At 41.3% G+C, this 19832-nt stretch overlaps 6 protein-coding genes across 6 annotated transcripts in view; 2 read left to right on the forward strand and 4 right to left on the reverse strand.

Moving 5' to 3' along the window:
• The window catches only part of LOC129789069 (39S ribosomal protein L3, mitochondrial), a 227469-nt gene that overhangs the window by 140459 nt on the left and 67178 nt on the right, over nucleotides 1-19832 (reverse strand). The window lies entirely within an intron of this gene.
• On the reverse strand, nucleotides 1332-3191 carry LOC129789037 (NADH dehydrogenase [ubiquinone] flavoprotein 1, mitochondrial). The gene is made up of 3 exons (XM_055825651.1): nucleotides 3059-3191; nucleotides 2694-2930; nucleotides 1332-2629 (listed from the first exon to the last, which is right to left on the reverse strand). The coding sequence occupies exons 1-3, from the start codon at nucleotides 3105-3107 to the stop codon at nucleotides 1473-1475; spliced, it is 1443 nt and encodes a 480-aa protein (XP_055681626.1). The 5' UTR covers nucleotides 3108-3191; the 3' UTR covers nucleotides 1332-1472.
• LOC129788986 (X-ray repair cross-complementing protein 5) lies at nucleotides 3212-5704 on the forward strand. The gene is made up of 3 exons (XM_055825561.1): nucleotides 3212-3349; nucleotides 3409-3758; nucleotides 3831-5704. Exons 1-3 carry the CDS (start codon nucleotides 3332-3334, stop codon nucleotides 5566-5568), a joined length of 2106 nt encoding a protein of 701 aa, XP_055681536.1. The 5' UTR covers nucleotides 3212-3331; the 3' UTR covers nucleotides 5569-5704.
• Nucleotides 7600-11287, reverse strand: LOC129789021 (transmembrane protein 184C). Its single transcript, XM_055825629.1, has 5 exons — nucleotides 10885-11287; nucleotides 10761-10797; nucleotides 10487-10689; nucleotides 8772-8846; nucleotides 7600-8705 (listed from the first exon to the last, which is right to left on the reverse strand). The coding sequence occupies exons 1-5, from the start codon at nucleotides 11145-11147 to the stop codon at nucleotides 7730-7732; spliced, it is 1554 nt and encodes a 517-aa protein (XP_055681604.1). The 5' UTR covers nucleotides 11148-11287; the 3' UTR covers nucleotides 7600-7729.
• Nucleotides 11344-13028, forward strand: LOC129789062 (syntaxin-5). Its single transcript, XM_055825689.1, has 2 exons — nucleotides 11344-12508; nucleotides 12574-13028. Exons 1-2 carry the CDS (start codon nucleotides 11660-11662, stop codon nucleotides 12946-12948), a joined length of 1224 nt encoding a protein of 407 aa, XP_055681664.1. The 5' UTR covers nucleotides 11344-11659; the 3' UTR covers nucleotides 12949-13028.
• LOC129788952 (immunoglobulin domain and leucine-rich repeat-containing protein 2) overlaps nucleotides 15095-19832 on the reverse strand; it is a gene marked incomplete in the record, with an annotated part of 20009 nt that continues 15271 nt past the window's right edge. Inside the window, 1 exon segment of the mRNA XM_055825450.1 lies at nucleotides 15095-16530. Coding sequence (XP_055681425.1) covers nucleotides 15249-16530 — 1282 coding nt within the window.

The raw sequence follows: 19832 nt of genomic DNA on the forward strand, positions 1-19832 counted from the left end.
CAATCAATCTCTTAGGTGTAAAACCCTTGGAAATGTCGGAAAATTCCACCGACTTTATTTACCCCGCTCTGGTGACTATATTTACCTGCCGAGTTTTAAAAAAGTCACAATCAGAAGCGGAAGGGTTCAGGAAAAGCTCAAAAAGCGATAATAAAATAATTTTAACCCCGCATCTGCCATGAGGGGTAAGTGAACGACCCCAGAGCTCTATTTTGAGCTATTACGCCCTAATTCTCAGAGATTTAAACCCCATCTTTTGGGAATAAGTTCCTTGGTTATCTGAGAACATTTTGTCAAAATTTCAGTTCGATCCGACCACTAGAAAAAAAAAGTTATTAACAAAAATGTAAGAAGAGGGAATTCAAAAATTGGTGTAACGGTCAAAATTCAATTAATTCTTTTCGATGTTTTTCATATCTTTTCTTGATCATTCCAACCTCAAAAAAACTCATTGAAAAAATCCATTTAAAAATTATTTGTGTTCCAAAATGGACAAAAAACTTATTAAGAAGTACAAAGGAGTCTATTAATGCACATTTGACGGAAAGAATTGGATTATTTTGCGAAAAATTCTATGGGGTCGGTCACCTACCCCATGGCAATGCGCCTGAGTATTTTGGCCATGGCGTAGGGACAGTTAATTTAATCATTGATTTTTTAACCGTCCGTATACTGTGAGCAAAACACTTACGCGCATTACTATTGGGGTAGGTGACCGACCCCATAGAATTTTTCGCAAAATAATCCAATTTTTTCGTTCAAAAGAGCTATAATAGACTCCTTGGTACTCCATAAGAAGTCTTTTGTTTATTTTAAAACACAAAAATAAATAGATGAATTTTTTGAGGTTAGAATCTTCTAGAAAGAGACAGAGAGTGACAAAGCGAAGAGAAAATTGAATAAATTTGACCGTTACACCAATTTTTGAATTCCCTCTTCTTACATTTTTGTTAATAACTTTTCTTCTGGTGGTCGGATTGACCTCAAATTTTTACACAATCTTCTCAGATTATCAGGGAACTTATTTCCAGAAGCTTAGTTCTATACCCCAAATAACTAAGCCGCGACTGATCAAAATATTGCTCTGGGGTCGGTCACCTACCCCTCACAGTATACGGAGGGTTAATGAAAAAAATAGTCTTGACTCCCTGAATAACATGCGGAATTTAAAAGGTTAAAAAACAGAAAAAAACGTTTAATTGGATTTTTTAATATTTTATTCAAATAATAAAAAGATTCTCCTTGATGAAATTGAACCAAAAAATTAAAAAAAAATTCTTCTCAAAGGCTCAAAACAAACATTTTGCGAAACTACGAAGAAAACGAATGAATTTTATTTAATTTTTTCTGTATTTTTTAAAGAGAAAAATCAACTCCCCTTTTCTTCTTGGGTAAGATAAGTTACATGTTGAAGTTTACAATTGAATGTGATCTTCTAAGGAGAATTTTTTGCTATCGTTCGACGCCCACAATCACTGGCGATGTGCCACCTTCTGCCCACCTGCCGCCTCGATGCGTTTCTCAATCACAGGGCGGAAGTGCCGGATGAGCCCCTGAACGGGCCATGCAGCTCCATCGGCCAGAGCACAAATGGTATGCCCCTCAATTTGCTTCGAAATCTCCCAGAGCATATCAATCTCCGCCTTTTGCGCATTACCCGTCACAAAGCGCCCCATAATCTTGTTCATCCATCCCAAACCCTCGCGGCACGGTGTGCACTGCCCGCAACTCTCGTGCTTGTAGAATTCACACAATCTGTGAATGGCACGAATGATATCCGTGGATTTATCCATGACAATCACGGCAGCCGTTCCCAGGGATGTCTGCACCTGCACGAGCCCATCAAAGTCCATAATAGCCTCCGTGCAGACATTCTGCGGGATGCACGGGGTCGATGAGCCACCGGGAATGACAGCCAGGAGATTCTCCCACCCACCACGAACACCACCGGCATGACGTTCAATGAGCTCCTTCAGGGGGATTGACATCTCCTCCTCAACGGTGCAGGGATTGTTCACGTGCCCCGAGATATTGAAGAGCTTCGTCCCGGAATTCCGGGTGCGTCCAAAGCTGGCAAACCACACACCACCACGACGACAGATACTCGGCGAAACGGCCACTGTTTCGACATTCGTAACAGTTGTGGGGCACCCAAAGACCCCAATATCAGCTGGGAATGGGGGCTTTAGGCGTGGCTTTCCCTGCTTTCCCTCCAACGATTCAATCAGGGCTGTTTCCTCGCCGCAAATGTACGCCCCAGCGCCACGATGCATGAAAACATCAAAATCATACCCCGATCCGCAAGCATTCTTCCCAATTAATCCCGCCTGGTATGCCTCAGCAATGGCGTACTGCATGTTGGAAGCTTCATTGTAGAACTCCCCACGGATGTAGATGTATGCCGCTTGAGCCCCCATTGCACGTCCCGCAATGAGGCACCCCTCGACGAGCTTGTGAGGATCGTGGCGCATTATATCGCGATCTTTGCACGTTCCCGGTTCACCTTCATCAGCATTCACAACAAGATACTTGGGGCGCCCATCTGAGGGCTTACTCATGAAGGACCACTTGAGTCCAGACGGGAAACCAGCTCCACCACGACCACGGAGACCCGAGACCTTGATTTCATCTAAAAAAAAAATGGAGAGATTGTTGAAGATTAATCAACTTCATCCCACTTTTGTGTGACTTACTAATAATCCACTCTGATCCCTTCAGCAGGATCTCCTTCGTCTTGTACCAATCCCCCCGCTTGAGGGCCCCCTTGAGACGCCAATCATGCCTCCCATACAGATTCGTAAAGATCCTATCTTGATCCGCTAGTGGCCCGAATTTTGTCTTTGTCTGTGGCGGCGGGGCATTTGGTGGTGGCGGAGGACCCGTGGCATTCCCACGACGCTGACAATTCACCAAAAGTGGATAAATAGCAGCTGGAAAAGCGAATGAAAATTATATAATGTTGACATTCCCAAACTGCGCAAAACACACCGCATTTTTGCATTAATTTCCCATCAAGTTTTGATGGAAAATCAAAGGAAAATCCAACAGGGAAACTCACCAATTTGTTGCTTTGGAATTGCATGCACTCTGGCCAAAGCAAAAGCCATTTTTCACGAATATCTTCACTTATTTTCCACCTCAGCTGGTGCCGTCAGTTCCAGTTCTGTCAATTTTTGTTGCCCACCCCTTTATTGAATCGCAGCGCCCTCTTAAACTCCACCTTTTGCCGCTCGAATGTGAATTTCATAACAATCAGAAATTAATGTTCTAAATTCCTCGATTTTCTCAGTGATTTCGCAGAAAGTTTTCAGGAAATAAGAAAGAAAAAGCCATGGCAGCATCAGCAAAGGTAAATTGTAGTTTAATCAAGAAGAATTACCTGTTAATTAACACAAAAAAAACTTCCAGGAAGGAACTGTGATTGTGTTTGATTGCGGCGCAAGTACGGGAATGGAATGCGGAGATGGGAATTTCTTTGAGATTGCCAAATCATGCCTTAGCCAAATCCTCCAGAGGAAGATCTTTACGAATCCTGGAGATCAGGTGGGTATCATCCTCATGGGAACGGATTCAACAAGCAATGATTTGAATGCCTCCGAACCGGGAAGTTATGAGAACATCACCAAGGCTATGAATCTGAGGGAGACATCATGGGAAGTGCTGGAGCTGATTGAGCAGCATCTCAAGATTGGCAGTGTTGATGCAGACTGGTCAGAAGCTCTTGAGGTAGCGCTGGATTTCCTCAACAAGCAAATTGAGTGAGTTTTTTTTTAATTAAGAAAATGATTATTTCTCATCCTTTTGACCAACTTCTTAATTTCTTCTTCCAGAGGAAAGAAGCTAAAGAACTTCCAAATTGTCCTGATAACTCCTTTCACTGCAAACAAGAAACCAAAAAGGAAAGTCGAAGACCTTGCGGAAGGATTGCGAAAATTGGGAACAGATCTCAGTGTCATCTCCCACAATTTGGTCAGCATTTCTGAGGATAGTGTCGCCTTTAGTCAGGCTGAGGATAAATCTCCATGGCAGAAAGTCCACGAGGAGGCCATTGAGAAGCTAATTGATGAGGTTGATGGGATCTTCTGCACATTCACAAACGCCCTGAATCAGTTGACGTACTTCCAGCAGAAGAAAACCCGCGCAATGCCCTGGAATTGCGATCTGACCATTGGATCAGAGCTGAAGATCCGCATTTCATCGTATTTGTACACAAAACGTCCGTCTTACCTGAAATCCTGGAAAACTGTGGCAGAGTACACGGAAGAGCCGGCAAAATCCACCTACAGCCACTTCAAGGGTGGCGAGGAGTACACCCCACAGCCAGAGGAACTCATTAAGGCCTACATGTACGGCTCTACGGTTGTTCCCTATGACACAGCCCTCGATGTGGACTTCAAGACATCCGGAAAGTGCTTGATGTGCATCGGATTTACAGCTGAAAAGTACCTCAGGCAGAAATTCCTCACGGGAACCGGATCAAACATCGTTCTGCCACAGAAAGGCTGCGAAGTTTCCGCCCAGATGTTCACGTCCCTCGTGCTGGCCATGAAGAACTTGGGTGTCACCATGATTGCCCGCCGGGTGTACAATGCCCGCTCGAAACCCAAAATTGTCGCCCTCATTCCAACGGAGAAGAAGAACATCCCCTTCCTGACAATGCTGGATCTTCCTTTCGGGGATGGCGTTGTGGATTTTCACTTCAACACCTTCAACGATAAGAAAACCGAACCAAGTCCCGAACAGTACGATGCTGTGGATAAACTAATTGACGCCATGGACCTCATGGAGGCATCAGAGGATGGCCTGGAGGCTTTCTCCACGCGCAACACCCTCAATATTGCAGCACAATTCACCTACAGAACTCTCGCAGCTCGAGCATTGCATCCCACACAACCACTACCCACCTTCAGTGAGGATCTCAAAGAGCAGGTGACTGTACCGAAGAAAATTCGCTCACAAGCTCAGGAAGCTGCGCAGGTGGTTAAGAATGCCTTTGAATTGATCCCTAAACCACAAACACGGAAGGATATGTGGATTAAGAAGCTCTTTAAGCCCGTAACTGATCCCGATGAACCTGCTGAGCAGCTCGAAGATGCCCCTGCAGTGCTAAATGTCGTCGAGACGGACATCGTGGAGGTGGGAACAGTCACACCAGCGGAAGATTTTGCCTTCCTCATGCATCGCGGTGAGAAATTCTCCACAATCTGCGGGCAGATTCAGAATGTCATCTCCAGCCTTGTCTTCAGTGCTGCTATCCTGCAGCGTGAGAAGGTCTTCAAGGCGATCTTTGCCTTTCGCGAAGGAGCTATGCACCTCGATGCAGCCTACAGCTACAACGATTGGATCACAGCATTCCGGGAGAGACTTATTGAACGCAAAAAGGGTGATATGTGGGAGGATATTGTCGTCAAGGAGCGACTGGGACTCATTTCGCGTGCTGAACATTCCGGGAGTACCGTCACAGAGGACGAAGCTAAGGCTTTCTATGAAATTGATGTCAATGCTGCCGCAGCAACGGCTATTGGAGCTCCTTCTATGGATGTTGATGATCTCTTTGATGACATGTAAAGGTGCTTCTTCAGGCGATCTTTTCATTATTTTTCAGATTGTTTTTTCTTTAATTTGTCACGTTGTTCTCTAGATATTTGAGAAAATTAATAAATTAACACTTCTTGTAGAAATTAAACTTTTTTGATAACTCCGTTTTTGAGTGTTTATAGTCGCACAGCGTTGTGGGCTTGCACCATCAAGCAGAAAAGTTCGATTCCTCCTGTTTGGCTGTACCCATACCTTTTGTTAAGAAGACGGTTTTCGTTGTTTTTTTCTCACTTCTGTCACTGTCAAACAGGAAACGCGATTTCTATTGGTTTGTCCAATAATTATCCGGATTTCTAACCTAACATTTTTACCATTATACATTCAATGGGGATGAATGAGTCCCGCAGGGATCTGTTCTCGGACCCCTGCTATTCCTGGTATACATAAATAGCCTCTTGGATGACCGCTTTCTTAAGGGCACCGGAACAGCCTATGCGGACGATCTAGCACTGCTCTTCGTGGGAGAATCTTTGGAGGAGCTACTGCCGCGAGTCGAGGCTGACCTGATCTGTGTGCGGGAGTGGATGGATTCCCATGGAATGATTGTGAGCCCGAAAATGGACTTGATGCGATTCTGAAGTCGGTGCGATGGCCACATCTCCCTGATCTCCCACTCGAGCGACTGCCTACGGCACTCATCACCGTGCACTCTTGACTTATGTGTTGACACCCAAGAGGTTGACTGCTTCAAATATCTTGGCCTAATCTTGGATCGCGATATGAAGTGGTCACCCCATATTGAGAAGGTCGAGGGTAGAATGAGAACGATGACAAGGCAGCTCTTCGCTCTGAGGCGGTTGTGTCCAAGACACCTACTCAGAGGCTTCTATTTCGCCCTCGGCGAATCTGTTCTGAGGTATGGCCTAGTCTTCTGGGGTGGTGCTCACAAAGCCCACTTGGAATCCCTGGTTGTGGCCCAGAAGCGTGCCCTCCGGGCAATGTCGTTCGCCCGTGGAAGGGCGCACTCGGAGCCGCTGTTCAGGCAGTGGAGTATCATGCCTCTCCTTTGCCTCTACCTGAGGTCCATCGTGGACGCCTACCTCAGGGACAGGCGCCGCCCCCTCCCCTGCTTTGTGGCTGGGGCTCCCGGTAGAAAAGAGCTCCTTTCGATCCCGCTTCCGAGGACGGAGGCCTTTAGGAGGGGCTTTAGTTACCTGGCCCCTCTCATAGTGAACAACTTGGCAGGGAAGCTTGATGGGCTCTCCGGGAAAACCGTAGCCCAGTTTTTTGCCTCCGCGAGCTTGGCCGATGTGGAAACCCACGCGGTCTCCAGATACCGATCGTAGTCTGGTTCCCCCCACCCTCCCACAGCAAAACAGCCCTGCTACTGCTGGTGAATCTCTTTCATGTATACTTTCATGTAAACTTGAAATGATTTAATAAATGTAATGTAATGTAATGAGACAGAAAATCAAAATTGTACTGAATTTATGTGAATATCTTAGGTTTGAAATCCGTGTAAATATTGGGCAGCCCAATATGTTTTATAACCGCATTTCTTGTTTGACAGTGACAGCGCGATACAATTTGACAAAGAGCAAGTGAGAAAAAAAAACAACGAAAACCGTCTTCTTACAAAAAGCTTTGGTTAGGCCTTAATGTTTCTGCGTATTAATCCCATCTAATTAAATCAACTTTATCCGGAGTTTTCGACGCAATTTACGCATCTACCTAAGTGGTAAGCTAAGGGTATTTTAGAAGTTTTTCTCTGAGTTTTTCTTTGATTTTCCTTTGTTTTCCATGGTTTAAACTTACCTTCTTAACAGATTCTTGTTTCTAGGACCTTCTTCGACATAACCAAACTTTGAAAATATACTTTGATAGATTTGACAATTCAGATTTTCACCATAAAATCCCTTTTTCCCCACTTTCTCATTTCCACCACTCGTTTGCACCATCAAACTTCTCATCAAAAGTACGCGCCAAATTCAACTTATTCATTTAGTCTCTGGATAAAACTCCAAAAGACTCCATAAAACAAACATAAATTCACTTTATCACTTTGATCAATTTTCTTTGTATCTCTTATTTTTGGATAAATATCTCTGGAACATGTTGCATCAGTCATTATTGGATAATTTGAACAAAAAATTCTCTTAAACTGAGAGGTGGTCTGCCCCCCCTCATGGGATCACCCATTGAGGTGAATCCGATCATTTTCGAGCCCCTTAATGTCCAACCCCGCAAACTCCTCGGTGGGGCTACTCAGCCAATCACTGGCTGCACTGTCGGACTTTGTGATTCCACCCACATTCGTGGAACTCGTGTCGGATTTGGAATTAGTCTGCGGTGACACCGCAAGGAGATTCTCCGTGGCATTGAAGGGATTATCATTGATTGGTGCCCCCCGATGGGGTGATGCCGCGCGCATTTGCTTTGCAATTGGCTTTGCAAAGGTCGAATCAATTGCCCCATAGCCCTGCTTCTGCCCCACCCCAGCAGTCGATGCAATGGCCGTAATATTGCCAACATCCCGCAGCCCACTCTGGTAGTACGTTGATGGTCCCCCTTCGGGTGGATTGATCCCCGTTGAAATGAGATAGTCGTGCTCCGTTGTGCCACGTGTCATCTGATACGCCGTCCTGCCACGCAATCGTCGACTCAGGCTACTTCCCACCACACCCAAATGCTCACTGACATCCTGCTGAACATCCGAAAAGTCCATCATGGACGCCAAGGCGCTCACCCAGTTGCGATCGCTGTTAAAGTGTGGAATGTTTATGTGAAAGGGTTCATGGGGGAAGCTGTAGTGATGCGCAATAGCCGCCAAGAACATTTCGATGCAAATGAGGAAATTCTGCAGTTTCGCCGACAAATCCTGATAGCTGTCATTCTCATCTGACCCAAAGATATTGCTGATAAAGCCAAAATAGACGAGAATGTCAATGATGACGCCCTGGAAGAAGGAGAAGAAGACAACAGCCTTGATGCAGGCAAACTTTGGCAGTGGACGCATCGGCTTCAACTCCACCCGGTTGGCCTGGTAGAAGAGTACGAGGCAGTACATGGCGCAGAACTGTGATATGTTGTTCACCACCATTATGTACGGATAGGCTACGCTCATGCTGAAAGTCCCCTCCCCATTGACACCTGCTAATTCACAGACCCTAAGAAAAGATTTCAAAATTAAGGATCTAAGTAAGAGACTAAAGGACTCAATTTGGGGGACTTACACCGAGACGAAGGTGGTTATAGGACGTATTACAGAGTACTGAATAATTCCATGCTTGCAATTGTGGATGAATTCCCTGAAAATTCAAAAAAAGAAAAATATTTTTTAAGGACTTTTGCGTGTAGGCTTACCACCTCATATTACATTCTGACCCGGAGATTTTATCTACCCTTAAATTTTTAAATGTTCATAATACTAAAAATTACGTCGATCCCTCGATAGGCAATGAAATTTATTGCTTTATTTATTTATTGTTTTTGTTTATAAGAATATTGGAGATTCGGTCCAAGTAAAAAAGCCATGGTGATGAGAACCGTAATTGGTGCAAAGTGGATGCAGAAAGTGAAAATCAATGGTGACAGAAATACCCCCAATTATTAATGCCTGAGGAAGGACAAAAAAAAAGCTCCGAAACGTCGCAGAAATAATAAAAGAGTATTTTCAAAAAGGTCAGATCCCGCGTTTGTTTATAAGTTTCGCTTTTTTCACGAACTTTTTCTTATCATAAGTACTTGAGTTCTTTTTTCAAACCAGGCTTAATTTTATTTAAACTAGACTTTAGTTTTATTAGCTGAGCTCGCTGAGCTTAAGTTTCCTAAGTCATGCTGAGGTAGGGTTAAGTGCATTCTAGATCTGGCTTGTTTTAATTATTAAATCCTAAAGGCTTTAAAAGCTAAGCCGTTTATTAAGCCAAACCTATTTTTTTTAAGCCGAACTTTAGTTCCTTTAGGTCAGACTTTCAAGACGAATTCGGCCTCAGTTAAGCCTGATCTTAAAAAAAAACTTAAGTCTAGTCTACAACATAGATCTTGCTTAAAAATTTTAGGACTGACTTTAAAAACTTAAACCTAGTTTGAAGGAAACTGTAGTCTAACTTAAGGAAGTTTATTCTGGTTTAGAAAAACTGAGATCTGACTTAGGACGATTTTCCTTTAGCTAAAAAAAAATCGAAACTTCTTTAAAGCAAAAAGATTAAGACCGTGTGACCCGGAGAAATTCATCCTAAACCCGCAGCCCGGAGATCATACCCCAAAACACGAAGTGGTAACCCTTTTTGCATGAAATATTAAGGAGCAGAAAATGCAAAAAAAATCTTTCCTTCGTAATTTTCTCACAAAATATTTTGTCAAAAAATATTTGGACTTTGGCTCTTATTTTGTGAGAAATTATTAACAAAACTTTAGCTTCAAATAAATTGTTGAAAACTTTACTCCCTTCGCACAAATATTAATTTAGAGACATTTCGAAAGTTTCCTTTTATGCAATTTTCTTATCATTAACAAAATGATAAAGGCGACACAAAACATGTACATAGACGGCTACCAGTGTGATAAAAAAGAAAAAAAGATAGTAGAGGAGCCACGTTGGGCGCACACGAAAAGCCCCAAAAAAATCAAGAGCGATGAACTTTATTAGCTCTGTTGGAGTTTTTTTGCTCTCTCTCTCTACTTTATGGGAAAAAATCCAAATAAGCAAAATCTGTTCATGCATTTAGGGAGAAAGTTAATTTTGGAGTTATTGCCTCCTCTTTTCATGCTCTTCACTCTATGCTCTTTCACTTTATTGCGACGTTTTGCATGAATGAATGAAGTGTGTATGAATCATCTTGTTGTGCGTGCGGAGATTGTGATTTGAGGAGAATGCTGGAGCCGCTCTCTGAGTCATAATGTTTTTGAGTTGGGATTGCATAGAAAACTTCATTGATTTACTACTCACGTTCCCATCTCCCAAGGACGCATCCAGCATAGAGGAAAGATGTGCTTCACAGAGGGTTTCAGCTGCATATTTGCCTCTAGGTCCATTTCGAGATTCAAATAGTTCAGGAGGTACATCATGAAGTTGTAGATGACGTACGCTTCGTAGCATTCACGGATACTGTCCATGTAGATGATATGAGCGGGAAAGAGAAGCCCCAGGAGCTGTAGGAAATTGAGAAAGAATTTTGTTGAATTTTCTTTGAGGAATTTCTTTGCCAAAAAGGATCATTTACCGCATTCAGGGCATAGATGGGAACCATCCAGAGAATTCTGTAGAGAAAGAGATTAAAAGAAAAGAAATTAGGACCCTTCCGGAAGCACTGAATCAAACCAAAACCGAATGGAATCCCAAATTACCTGACAATATGCTTCTGGAGGATGGGTTTAGTGTAGTTAATCATGTGCTGTGTAATGTGCCAGAAGGAAATTGGGAGGGCCGTGAGGACAAAGAGACCCCCGATGAGGATAAGCTGATCCTTTCGCGTGAAACCATCTTTCACGGAATTCACAATGAGCAGGGGAACGACAATTATCACAAAAAGCGTGTAGAACACAATGAGCAGTGGGCGGATCCACACACGCCACCTCGAGAAGCAACCTGTACATCGTTCTGTGCACATGATTCTCAAATCTCACGCTGTACCACACGGAAAAACATTTTTTTCTTTTATTTTTCTTCTTGCGGAAGTCTGGAAAATCCCTTTGTTTTTGTTGTCCTCCTTCCACTACACATCTGACTGCAGCTGTCAAAATTTGACTCTTTTCTGTTGCACAGCGCCCTCACTTTCCATTGTAGATGGCTCTGTATGGTAGTTAAGGGGCAAAAAGTGACACGAAACAACGTCTGAGAAATTCTTGAAAAATTCCTTTTTTGATTTTTTTGAGACATTTTTCACGCCCAAAATACCCGGAAAATCTCGGGAAAAACTGTGATTTCACCATTGTATCCTTGTATTGCTGTTTTGTAGTTCTTTTCTGGAGATTTAAAAAGAAATTTGTGGTGCGAAAAAGTTAATTTGACAGCAAAAGTTCCACGCAAAGTATCCGCGGAAGAAGAGTGGGAATTTCCTGAAATCAGGCTAGTCCAGCTGTGAGTTCCTCCAGCTGTGAATTATGTGGTGTGTCCCTGCCAATGTCCGCTAGACATCGTTTTCCCGGCCATGAGTCCGGTGACAGTGTGATAACATTTGTGAATGTTGAGGAGGAAGACGAGAATAAGTACGAGAAGAAGAAGGCAGGGTGGTCATTCAATCCAGGCCAATTGTCTGCATCGATAAAAGCCTTTGCAGGTAGCAGTACTACAGCTCCGGAAGCACCAAAGCCACCACAACTTGTCAAGGAAACAACCCCGGACGAGGGGGAAGATTTTGATTTTTTGCACAGCACCGAAGAGGAAATAGTCGTGATGACGGCACGGGATCGCACGTTGGAATTCTCAAATGCCATCCGTTCGATGCAGGGGCGCAATATTGCGCGAGCTGTTAACATTCGTGATCCACGGAAGGCAAAACAGATGCAGAGCTATTCGGAATTTATGATGGTGGCCAAGCAAATTGGGAAGAATATTGCCAGCACGTATGCAAAGCTGGAGAAATTGACACTCCTGGCCAAGCGGAAGTCCCTCTTTGACGATCGACCCGTGGAGATTCAGGAGCTGACGTACATCATCAAGGGGGACCTCAATTCGCTCAATCAGCAAATTGCCAAACTCCAGGAGATCGGGAAGAGTCAGCGACGCTCGACCAATGGGAAGCATCTCCTGTCACATTCCTCAAATATGGTGGTAGCTCTGCAGGCTAAGCTGGCCAACATGAGCAATGATTTCAAGCAAATCCTCGAGGTACGCACGGAAAATCTCAAGCATCAGAAGACACGACGGGATCAATTCAGTCAGGGTCCTGTGACCAATACCCTGCCGCCATCCTCCATGCGAGGATCCACCCAAGGGAGCCTTTTGCTGAGTGAACAAGATCAGGATTCTGTAAGTTTTCTCTTCGTCTCTTCTTTCTCTATTTTCTTAATAATTCCCTCCTCTCTCTTGGTCAGGTTTCCATCTCCCTGGGGGATAATGCTTCAGCATCACAACCACTCCTGCCACGGCAGCAGATGCAACAGCAATTAATGCTGTACGATGAGTCCGATAATTACGTTCAGCAACGCGCTGAAACGATGCAAAACATCGAGAGTACCATCGTGGAATTGGGTGGGATCTTCCAGCAGCTGGCACACATGGTGAAGGAGCAAGAGGAGATGGTGGAGCGCATCGACAGCAACATTCAGGACACAGAGCTGAACATCGAAGCTGCCCACGGGGAAATTCTCAAGTATTTCCAGAGTGTGAGCAAAAATCGTTGGCTTATGATTAAAATCTTCGGCGTGCTCATTCTCTTCTTCATCTTCTTCGTGGTCTTCATGGCGTAGCCAAGTTTATTCCCCAGTTCCCTCCCCCATTTAACAATCCTGTAAAAATGTTTATGTCAAGGATTTATTTAAAAAAGAAAGAAAGAGAAAAAACATCAAAAAATGCTGCATTCTGTTTTTATTCGCCCTCAATTTCAAATTTATTATTATTTCTTGTTCTCTTTTTATTATTTTATTTTTATTTTGTAATACAAAGAATGGCCTCTGGTGACCTGTTTAGTTTCCTCTGCACAACAACACCGTGCTGTTTGATACTAACCACCGAAGCACAATACCTTATTCCCACGTGGAATTTATGTTTTCTTTATGGTCAGTTTGATTCTCTCTTCATTTCTCTCTCTCACTCTATTTACATCAACCCACCCACCCATCCCCCTTCTTGGAAATCAAAGAGAACACCCATCAAAGCAACAATAAAAAATCATCATTTGGGAATAAATCTAAAAAGGGGGAAAACACTGCCCAATGATGTGGAGGGCAGAAAAGTCTCTATGTGGGGAAACACAATAAATCTACTAAAATTGCAATAAGTTGCATTGCATTGATTTGGGGGGACGCAAAGATCACAAAAAATCACCTAAAGCTGATATTTAAGGATATAAAAGGAAAGACACTAAAAGATTTGTAGCCATTGAAGAGAGGGGAGGAGAGGAGTTGAGAGACTGAGTTTGCCAAAAGAGGAATATTTGGTGCTAATAAGGATTCCTTAAAGATGCAGGGACCTGATGAAGGAGGAAATGCATCAACGAAACGTCTTCAATCAAAAGGACTTTATGCGCTAGATAAGACAGTCTTGTATATAGTTGTGAAAAGCATAAAGAATTTTTCTGAAAATAAAATTTTCTGAAGCTATAAATTTTATTTCAATATGTTTGGAGAAGGTCAAACGGGTCAAACGATAGGAAAAAGCATGAAACGTTAATAAAATTCAAACGTTTGAGATATACGTCAAATGATGGAAAAGACGTAAAATGATTAAAAAAAAATGTCAAACATTGGAATAAAGCATCAAATGTTAGAGAAGAAACGTCAAAAGATGGAAAAAGTCAAACATTTGAAAGAAACGTCAACGTTAGAATAAATGTCAGATTGACATCCGGTCTGAACAAATATGAAAAAGATAAAGAAAAAGAAGGAATGTACGTTAAATGATGGAAAGACATCAAACATATTAGAAAAAACGTCTACAGAATAAACTTTAAATGATGGGGAAAAAGTCAAACGTTAAGAAAGATCAAACGTTTGAATAAGACATCAATCATTAGGAAAAATGTCAACCTTTAGATAGACTCAAATAAATCAATAGACGTCAAAGTTAAAATTTCAAACACTACAAAAGAAACGTCGAACGTTAGAATAAATGTCAAAACATTGAAATATACCTTAAAAAGCTTAAAAGTCATTCATGCAAAATTAGCCCTTGACTTTTTAAGAGAAAATCAAGCAAGAAAGCCAAGTAAGGAACAAAACAATTAATAAAGATAACGAAGAATCAATTTAAATTATTTAGCAGATCAATCAGAGAGCAAAATTGTGAAATAATCTTTAAAAAAAATCATTCAAAAATATTTTCAATTTATTCTTAAATCCTTTAAATCAGATTCTGTACTCTGAAGAATTTAACTCCCTATAATTCAGCATTAAAGCTGCCGAAGCTAAGTTTTTTTTGCCGCTGGACTATAAGCTCAAGAACTCTGACTAAACCAAAGCTAAAACCAAAGAAATGATTCATTGTGATCAAACGAGCTAAAAAAAATCATTATGAAAGATTCATTAAAATATCCCCTTTAGCCTTAATTTTCACTGCAATAATGAAGATTTTCGTCAATTTTTGACTCAAATAACAGAAGAACCTTCCTTTCTGCCCTTAATTCCCTATAAAGCGAGCGATATAAATTTAAAAAATAAATTAATTCTTCCAAACTTTTTCTTTCTTTTGGCAAACTCACTTTGTGACCATTGAGATTATCGACGCTCCTTCACGCCACACATCTTCCGGAAGACATTCACACATCTCCCACAACTTTCCTCCCTCTTCCAAACTCTTCAGGCTACACATTTTTCAACGGGGCAACAACTTCCCATTCTTATCAAACAGTGTGGGGGGGGGGGGGGGGGAGAAAACGTGCAACAAATAATACACAAATTTGCATAAATATTTAGATTCCTATTGAAAAAAAATTAGAGGAAAAAAATTGAGAGAAAAATGAGTCTAATAATTTGTTTCTTTTTTTTTTTTTTGAACACTCTACCTATATGTATATGAGGATAAATCACTATTGAATTGCGATTGCCACAGGTCACGGAGGTGGTGGGACAATCACCGGCAAACTCGAGCTACTCTGCAGGAGACAATTGCCACTGCTGACGCTGCTGCTGTTGTTTGTGCCTGAGCCGGAAGATTTAACTTTTGTTTCCTCAGTGGAGGGATTGCCGGACGATGTGTCGTCACTTGTGTCTTCCTTAAGTACCGCGGTGAAGTCTTGGAGGGGAAACGAGAGATCAATTGTCTTCCGTCTACGTCGCTTTTTTGCCCGCTCATTCACCTCCGCCGCGTCCGAACGTACAAATTGGTCAATTGTCAGTGGATCCACCCACACACACTCCCCCTCAGCAGCTGTGGCACAATTTGTCTCATCCACCTTCCTTTGGTACAGCCTTAGCCTCTCTTCGGGATACAGAATGGCCGGCAGATCGAGGCATACATCATTCCTGATGTAATTTATGTGAATCGGCGATGTGTGGAGCATTGGTGAATTCAAATTATCCTCCCCCGTTGGTGTGTAGTACACCGATGCCTTGCTATCGTCCACACTGCGTACCGAATAGTTCTCCAGCATCTTATCCAGATGCCGTTGATGCATAATGTGATTGCGCTGGTCGAATTGCGATGAAAATTTATCCATTTTCGTCTTCAAATAAACCTCGAGATTCTCATCAAATTCATCATCATCATCACTCCGGCCGCGACAATTCTCAAAATAGAAACTCGGCAAATTCTCCAGGACTTTGTTGAGTGTCTGCTGCTGGTACTTGTACCCCTCACGAAGTCGCAGCACTTGATGTGCACTAAACTTCCTTATTTTATTCCGTTGAAACACGTAGTTTTCACGCACCCAGTTCAGCTGTCCCGTGGAATAATCCCGCACACGCTTCACCTGATCGTAGTACTGATCCCGCAGCGAAGTCAAATGATGCGTCCCAATGTCACGAATGTCCTTGAGATGCTTCGCCTGACTCGAGTATGAATTTTGTATCCACTCAACTTGCTGTGCGCAATTATCCTTGATCCTGTGCACTTGCTGCGCATAGTTCTCTCGCAACTTCTCCAGCTGCATACTCTTGTAGTGCTCAATGCTATCCAACATAGCATAAATCTGCCGTGCACGCGGTGTTGCCTTGTCACGGTAACAGCAATCACAGCAATTCCTCATGCACTTCTCTGTCAGCCCAAAGCGGTCGTTTATTCTGCGGATCAGCTGAACAATAAGGGTGCCCGCGAGGAAGCACGCAGCTGTGATTATACCACAAATGATGCTTCCAATTTTTACGCGATAGAAGATTATTGGATCAATGTACAGTCTGCAAAAAAAAAAATTGGAAAAGGAATTCGAATTTGAAAACATTTTTTCAAAAAGAATTTTTGCTTAAAATATCATCAAAGTTTTATTTTTAAATGAAAAATTCTTCTTTTTTTGGAGATAAGGGGCCTAACCTTTGAAATCATTGAAATTTGTACTGAAATTTCAAGATTTCAAGCGAATTTCAAGAGTTTCTTGATCGCTGAATAAGGCCTAATATTGAATGATTTTAACCCTTTAACGTTTTTTGGGTCATACCCTGACCCAAAACGAAAATGATTTTTTAGAGATACTTCTAGTTAATATTTTTGGATGCTTTCTTCGCCAGTATAAAGCTAAAGGATCAACCTTTCAAGACATATTTTTTTGATTCGTCCAATAAATTCCTTTATAGTCGATTTTTTGCATCAAACTTGGGAAAAATTGGTCGATTTTCAGCACTTTGAAAATCGTCATTTTTTCCTATTTTATAGTTTTCCGATAGTCTAAATCGACTTGAATCTCATAAATAGACTAAATAACAAGAAAAAATTGCTTTATGGGAACCTTGAAAGTTGAACCAATTTTCCAAAAAGCTTTTCCAAACTTTTTGGGTCAGCATATGACCCAATGGACGGGAAGGGATACAAAACGCGGAATTTTTGACAACTCATTTCCCATACATAAACAGTGCGGTGAAGTGGCTGGATGAGCCAGGATTTTCAGTGATTTGAGTGATTTCCAGGCCAGAATCTCTGGCCAGGATGTGTTCTGATGGAGGGATGGGTATCCTCCTTTAGTGTTGTGTTAAGTTTAATGCAATTTTGTGGTAAATAAGTGATAAATTTAACGCAAAACCGTGACAAGGTGCGTGTTTATAGTGTGGAGAAACTGCTGGATGAGCCACGAATTTCGGTGATTTGAGCGATTTCCTGGCCAGAATCTCTGGCTGAGATGTGCTCTGATGGAGGATTGGATATCCTCCTTTACTATTCTGTTAAGTTTTTTTCAAATATGTGGTAAATAAGTGGTAAATTAACCACAAAACCGTGGCAAGGTGTGTGATTAGAGGAACCTTCACCTGGGATGACACTGAAAATCCTGACCAAACTACTTCTGGTCGGTCTGAATCTCATTGTAGTTCATCCCAGGGTGCTTCCGAGGCGTCTTGGGGGTAACATTACCGGCCACGGACACAGAGTGCTTCTTAATTGTGAATATCAAAAATCTGTGTTTTGTATCCCTTGCGGTCCATTGGGTCATATGCTGACCCAAAGGTTTTCCGGAAAATCCGTAAGTTGGAAAAAATTTTTTTCGACTAAAATCTGTATAATTACGCCAAATGAGTTGAAAAACAGCAAAATTTCCAAAATTGGCCCAGCAGTTTAGGCGCGGACCTTAAAGGGTTAAAAACTAAAACGGAGAGAAGAAGATTTAATAAACAAAATTAAAAATTATTATTCTGGGCAATAAAAACAAGAAAATTGCTCCGTATAAACCAAAATTTGTTCCACAGAAGACAATAAATTCGGAACCAAATATTCGGAACATAAGAAACAATAGAAATGTTCGTGGAGTATAACCCAAAAAGAACAAAAATAAAACTAGTTTTTAACAAAATATTTCACAGAATGTTTACATTTTGAAACAAATTCACCGGAACGTAAAAAATACGAAAAATTGCTCATTCTAAACCAAAAACGTAAAAAACAAGTAAAACAATACCTAACTGATTTTTTTAGCTAGTGCAATGAAGGTTTAGAATTGATAAAAAAAAACATACTTTTAAATTAAAACCAACTAAAAAATAACTAAGAATTAACGAGCTTTGAACCCACGGTTCTCCTTTTAATTCATCTCAATCTAACCCATTGAACTAAAAACCTTTTGATAAAATTTAAATTTCCATCAATATTGAACATAACAATTTGCTGCAAATATTTTTAGCTTTTCCGTTGCAAAACATAATAAATCTCTTGCAAATAAGAAATTGAGAACAAATAAATTATTACTACACATTTATTTGCCCTGTGTTCGCCTCGTGATTGAAGAGAAATATTGTGTGTGGGGTGGGGAGCACGTGTGCTTTATAGTTTACATTTACGGTGCTTTTTTTAGGGTTTCTCTCTTCTCTATAATAGTTAAGAACGAAGAGAATCCATGCATTTAATTATCCCCCTTTTCTCAGCAATTAAATTCCTTGTATTGATTGAGATAAAGTGCATCCCGGGGTGAAGCTATAATTAGATTAATAACTAACTTTGCATGCGAGAGGAACAAGCTAATAAAAATTTTCTCTATCCATTCAGAATCAAACTGTGAGGTGAATTTTTCTTAAATTCACGTTTTCTCCTCTAAATTAATTAATTAAAATTTAAAAAATGTCCAAAATGGACTTTTTCTGTCTTTGGTTTTGTCTTCTTTAGTTAATTCACACACCAGATGGCTCCACTGATGCCTTAAGCCCTCTAGTGGAAATTTTTTCTCCCACTTTATCGTGTTTTTGTCACACAAAATAAATTCAAACAAATAAATGTTTCCTCCTACAAATCATTATAAAATTGTTTGCTTACAATCTCAATGAGATTATTCTAAAGCTTTTTTTTACGACAATGCCCATCAAAAGTTAATCTTAATTATTCATTCACACTGTCAAAAAAAATTCCTTTTCAAATTTTTCCAGCTAAAACCACTCCCATTAGATTTGCTTCAATTCAGAGATTTTATTTGCTTCCGCGAACCTATTTTACACGCTCGTGGTGAAAGAAAACACACAATAGTGCTATTGATTAGCACGTCTCGCGCCGTCATCTCGGACAAAATGTTATTCCAAAGAGAGATAAACAATTTTAGCTTTTAGAGCATGTTAGATAGTGAAGGTTATCACAGCAACGAGACACCGTGGAGTCTTCTTGCGCGTAATTTATCTATTTACCCTCACAACTCTGATATTCTCTCTCATGTGCAGATGTTTAAGCTCCCAAAAAAAAATAATAAAATGTGCTTGCAAATTTATATGAGCAGAGGCGTTAAAATCACAGAAATAAAATTCGAATTAAATAAATATTATGCCCGGAATACAAAACCATCAGACTTTCCAATTCAGGGGGAAATTAAAATGAAAATTATTTGGTAAACAACGAGGGAATTTCTTTGGTATTTTGTGCTGGAAAAGAACACAAAATACACATCCATTCTGTCTCATTCTCTGCAAGGAATTGCGAAAATGTTAAATTAGAAAATTAAAAGAACATCAAAGTTGCTTTATAACCCAAGAATGCCCTCTTGGCAAGGAATTCACCACATTCCAGCTGGGGCTTTCTT

This window comes from Lutzomyia longipalpis, chromosome 2 (assembly GCF_024334085.1).
Source record: "Lutzomyia longipalpis isolate SR_M1_2022 chromosome 2, ASM2433408v1".
In the NCBI taxonomy this organism is placed as follows: Eukaryota; Metazoa; Arthropoda; class Insecta; order Diptera; family Psychodidae; genus Lutzomyia; species Lutzomyia longipalpis.

What these genes read in the sequence shown, in the direction of transcription:
- LOC129789037 (XM_055825651.1), bottom strand. Translation starts at nt 3,107, where the DNA reads ATGGCTTTTGCTTTGGCCAGAGTGCATGCAATTCCAAAGCAACAAATT. An exon ending in AATTCCAAAGCAACAAATTG is followed by an intron (nt 2,931 to 3,058) that starts GTGAGTTTCCCT and finishes TCGCTTTTCCAG; the next exon opens with CTGCTATTTATCCACTTTTG. An exon ending in GGGATCAGAGTGGATTATTA is followed by an intron (nt 2,630 to 2,693) that starts GTAAGTCACACA and finishes TTTTTTTTTTAG; the next exon opens with ATGAAATCAAGGTCTCGGGT.
- LOC129788986 (XM_055825561.1), top strand. An exon ending in TTCCTCAACAAGCAAATTGA is followed by an intron (nt 3,759 to 3,830) that starts GTGAGTTTTTTT and finishes TTCTTCTTCCAG; the next exon opens with AGGAAAGAAGCTAAAGAACT.
- LOC129789021 (XM_055825629.1), bottom strand. Translation starts at nt 11,147, where the DNA reads ATGTGCACAGAACGATGTACAGGTTGCTTCTCGAGGTGGCGTGTGTGG. An exon ending in CCATCTATGCCCTGAATGCG is followed by an intron (nt 10,690 to 10,760) that starts GTAAATGATCCT and finishes AATTTCCTACAG; the next exon opens with CTCCTGGGGCTTCTCTTTCC. An exon ending in CGTCCTTGGGAGATGGGAAC is followed by an intron (nt 8,847 to 10,486) that starts GTGAGTAGTAAA and finishes TTGAATTTTCAG; the next exon opens with GGAATTCATCCACAATTGCA.
- LOC129789062 (XM_055825689.1), top strand. Translation starts at nt 11,660, where the DNA reads ATGTCCGCTAGACATCGTTTTCCCGGCCATGAGTCCGGTGACAGTGTG. An exon ending in GTGAACAAGATCAGGATTCT is followed by an intron (nt 12,509 to 12,573) that starts GTAAGTTTTCTC and finishes TCTCTTGGTCAG; the next exon opens with GTTTCCATCTCCCTGGGGGA.